This window comes from Asparagus officinalis, chromosome 4 (assembly GCF_001876935.1).
Source record: "Asparagus officinalis chromosome 4, Aspof.V1, whole genome shotgun sequence".
In the NCBI taxonomy this organism is placed as follows: domain Eukaryota; kingdom Viridiplantae; phylum Streptophyta; class Magnoliopsida; order Asparagales; family Asparagaceae; genus Asparagus; species Asparagus officinalis.
Window position 1 is genome coordinate 130,193,860 of NC_033797.1, and position 2,763 is coordinate 130,196,622.

Below are 2,763 nucleotides of genomic sequence, written 5' to 3' on the forward strand. Positions count from 1 at the left end.
TGACTTTTATACAAACAATGTCTATTTAAATAATAATAGTGTAATTAAACTTTGTGTTCTAAAAAAAAAGATCAAATATTTAGTATAATTAATTGCTTTAAAATAATCTAATCTAACCCAATAAGAAAAAAAATAGATGAAAGTGATGTGAAGATTGTTGTAATTTCATAATTCATAATTTTTAACCAATCTAATCTAATAATAAGAAAATAACAAAGGCACATACTTGTTGAAGGATATAAAAGTGCTATAAAAATTATTTGTAATTTCTGATTTAAAAAAAAGATCAAACATACAATATAATTAATTGTTTTAAAATAATCTAATCTAATCTATTAAGAAGAAAATAGATAAAAGTGCTGTGAAAATTATTGTTATTTCTTGATATGAAAAAAGATTAAATATACAATATAATTAAATATTTTAAAATAATCTAATGTAATCTAATAAGAAAAAAAATAAAGGCACATACCTATAGAATGAGATGAAAGTGCTATAGAAATTGTTGTAAATTTTTAGCCTATAAATTAGTATGTGATGTTGCATGTGAGAGAATAACAATTGTAAATCGAGTTCTGTTTAAATAAAAATAGTATAATTAAAATTTAAAACTAATTATGCAGTACCGTGAACTACTTGAATTTTAGTCGGTGAAAGATCGTCACGTTGTGTCCTCAGATCGCAGCCATTTATTTTAATTTTTCTTTTTTATAATTTTGAGAATAGCTTTTGTCTCTTTAATTTATTTGGTGATTTTTGCAAATATCCTATCCACATTACAAACATTTGTAATTCTGTGTTGTTCTTGGGTTCGACCTTTGGGGCAAACATTATTTGTCTCGTTAATTTGTTTAGTTTTTGCATATACGCCCTTCATCTTGAATATATTTATAAATTTGACATTTAATAATTTCATTCAGGTTTACATTTCAATTTAATCTATATCCTTATCTACATACTATGCATATCCAATAGGAATGCATCAATTTATCAACTTACTTTTACTTAATGGATTAGTATTTGAATTCCAATAGTATTTTTTTCTACCGAAAGATTTTCTTGAACTCATCCTTTTAAGGGGAGTATGATATAATTTAATACCATGAACCTCGGTGCAAGCTGGTATTTTTCCATCAATGAGATCTTCAACCTTTGGTTCAAGCATAAATGAGACAGATTAAAAATATATTTAAAATAATAATTAAATGTGTGGAAGACTATCCAATGAATCATGTTCTTCTGACAAATGGTGATTTATGGGGAAAAAAGAGTTTTTTTTTTACTTCTCAAGTTCTCATTGAATACCAGTTTATACATTGCATCCGAAAATTATACACACCTTTAATAGGAGGTAATAACTTCATAATAATGGTGGAAAAATTTTGTGATTAAAAAAAAAAACTCTTTGAGAGCATTTTCCACAAAACTCTCCTAAACTTTTCCTCTCTGAAACCACAAAACTAACAAAACTGACAAAAATGCATCTAATTTAAAAAAAAAAAATCCCTTCTTCTAGTTTCTTTTTACAAAAAAGAGTCCACATTACTTAATTAATGCTCACCCTCTCTCTCATTACCAATTAATGCTTCCCCCTAATTACCAAAAACAACCAAGATTTTTTTCTTCACGTACATCTACTGTGGACGCCAATGTCGGTTGGGTCACCATTTGGGTTCCACCTTTTTTAGGTACACTTACAATTCTGACCTCCAGCTCCTCACACACGCACTCTCTCTCTCTCTCGCTCTGCTTTCATATTTTAAGTTCCTCAGAATCCCCCCCACACACTCTCTCTCTCTCTCTCTAACCTCCACCAATGTCGTCGAAGGCAGAACCCACTCCCCCTCATCGCTCAACACCCACAGTCCTCCTCCTTGCTTGTCTAGTAATCCTCTCAACTCTCTGGTACCCCCTCCCTCAACCCAACAGGCCCACCTCTGTTTCTTATGATCACAGAGCAATCACAATCAATGGGCAGCGAAAAATCCTCATCTCTGGCTCCATTCACTACCCCAGGAGCACTCCTGAGGTCAATTCTGCTTCTGGGTTTCTCTCATTTTTCCCGAATTTACCACCAAGTTTTAATGTTAATTTTCAGTTTATTTCATCCGGCTTGCGTGCAGATGTGGCCTGATCTCATTCGAAAGGCTAAAGATGGGGGCTTGGATGTTATAGAGACCTATGTGTTCTGGAATGGGCACGAGCCTTCCCCTGGCCAGGTGATTTCTAAATTTCATGTGGGTTTTCTTGGTAATTAAAGTTTCGATCATTTTACACTGAGTTTTGTTTGGTATACATATATGTAGTATTACTTTGAGGAAAGATATGATCTTGTTCGGTTTGTTAAGCTCGTGGAGGAGGCTGGGCTCTATGTTCATCTTAGATTAGGCCCTTACATTTGCGCTGAATGGAATTTTGGGTATTTTTCTGAATAGATTTTGCTTAAATTGCAATGTTTTTTTCGTGAGGAATTGGGATTAACTTACATGGTTTTTTCTGTGTTTAGGGGGTTTCCTGTTTGGCTGAAGTATGTACCGGGTATCAGTTTCAGAACTGATAATGAGCCTTTCAAGGTTGGAATTGACCAGACACTTTATTGAATTAATTAATTAATTATTATTTTTCTTCTGAAAGTTGATTTTGATTATGGGTGCTAGGCTGAAATGGAGAAATTCATAAAGAAGATAGTTTCCATTGGGGTTTTATATTGTGGGGTATCATTTATTCTTAAGTTGAGAATTGAAAGGGTTCATACCCTTTGAT

General features: G+C 32.3%; 1 protein-coding gene across 1 annotated transcript in view; it reads left to right on the top strand.

Annotated features, from left to right (window-relative positions):
* The window catches only part of LOC109839297 (E3 ubiquitin-protein ligase At1g63170-like), a 15,280-nt gene continuing 14,296 nt past the window's right edge, over positions 1,780 to 2,763 (top strand). The window contains exons 1-5 of the mRNA XM_020407727.1: positions 1,780 to 2,029; positions 2,124 to 2,219; positions 2,307 to 2,419; positions 2,507 to 2,573; positions 2,658 to 2,714. Of these exons, the coding sequence (XP_020263316.1) occupies positions 1,817 to 2,029; positions 2,124 to 2,219; positions 2,307 to 2,419; positions 2,507 to 2,573; positions 2,658 to 2,714 (546 nt within the window). The 5' untranslated portion in view covers positions 1,780 to 1,816. The remainder of the gene's footprint in view (positions 2,030 to 2,123; positions 2,220 to 2,306; positions 2,420 to 2,506; positions 2,574 to 2,657; positions 2,715 to 2,763) is intronic.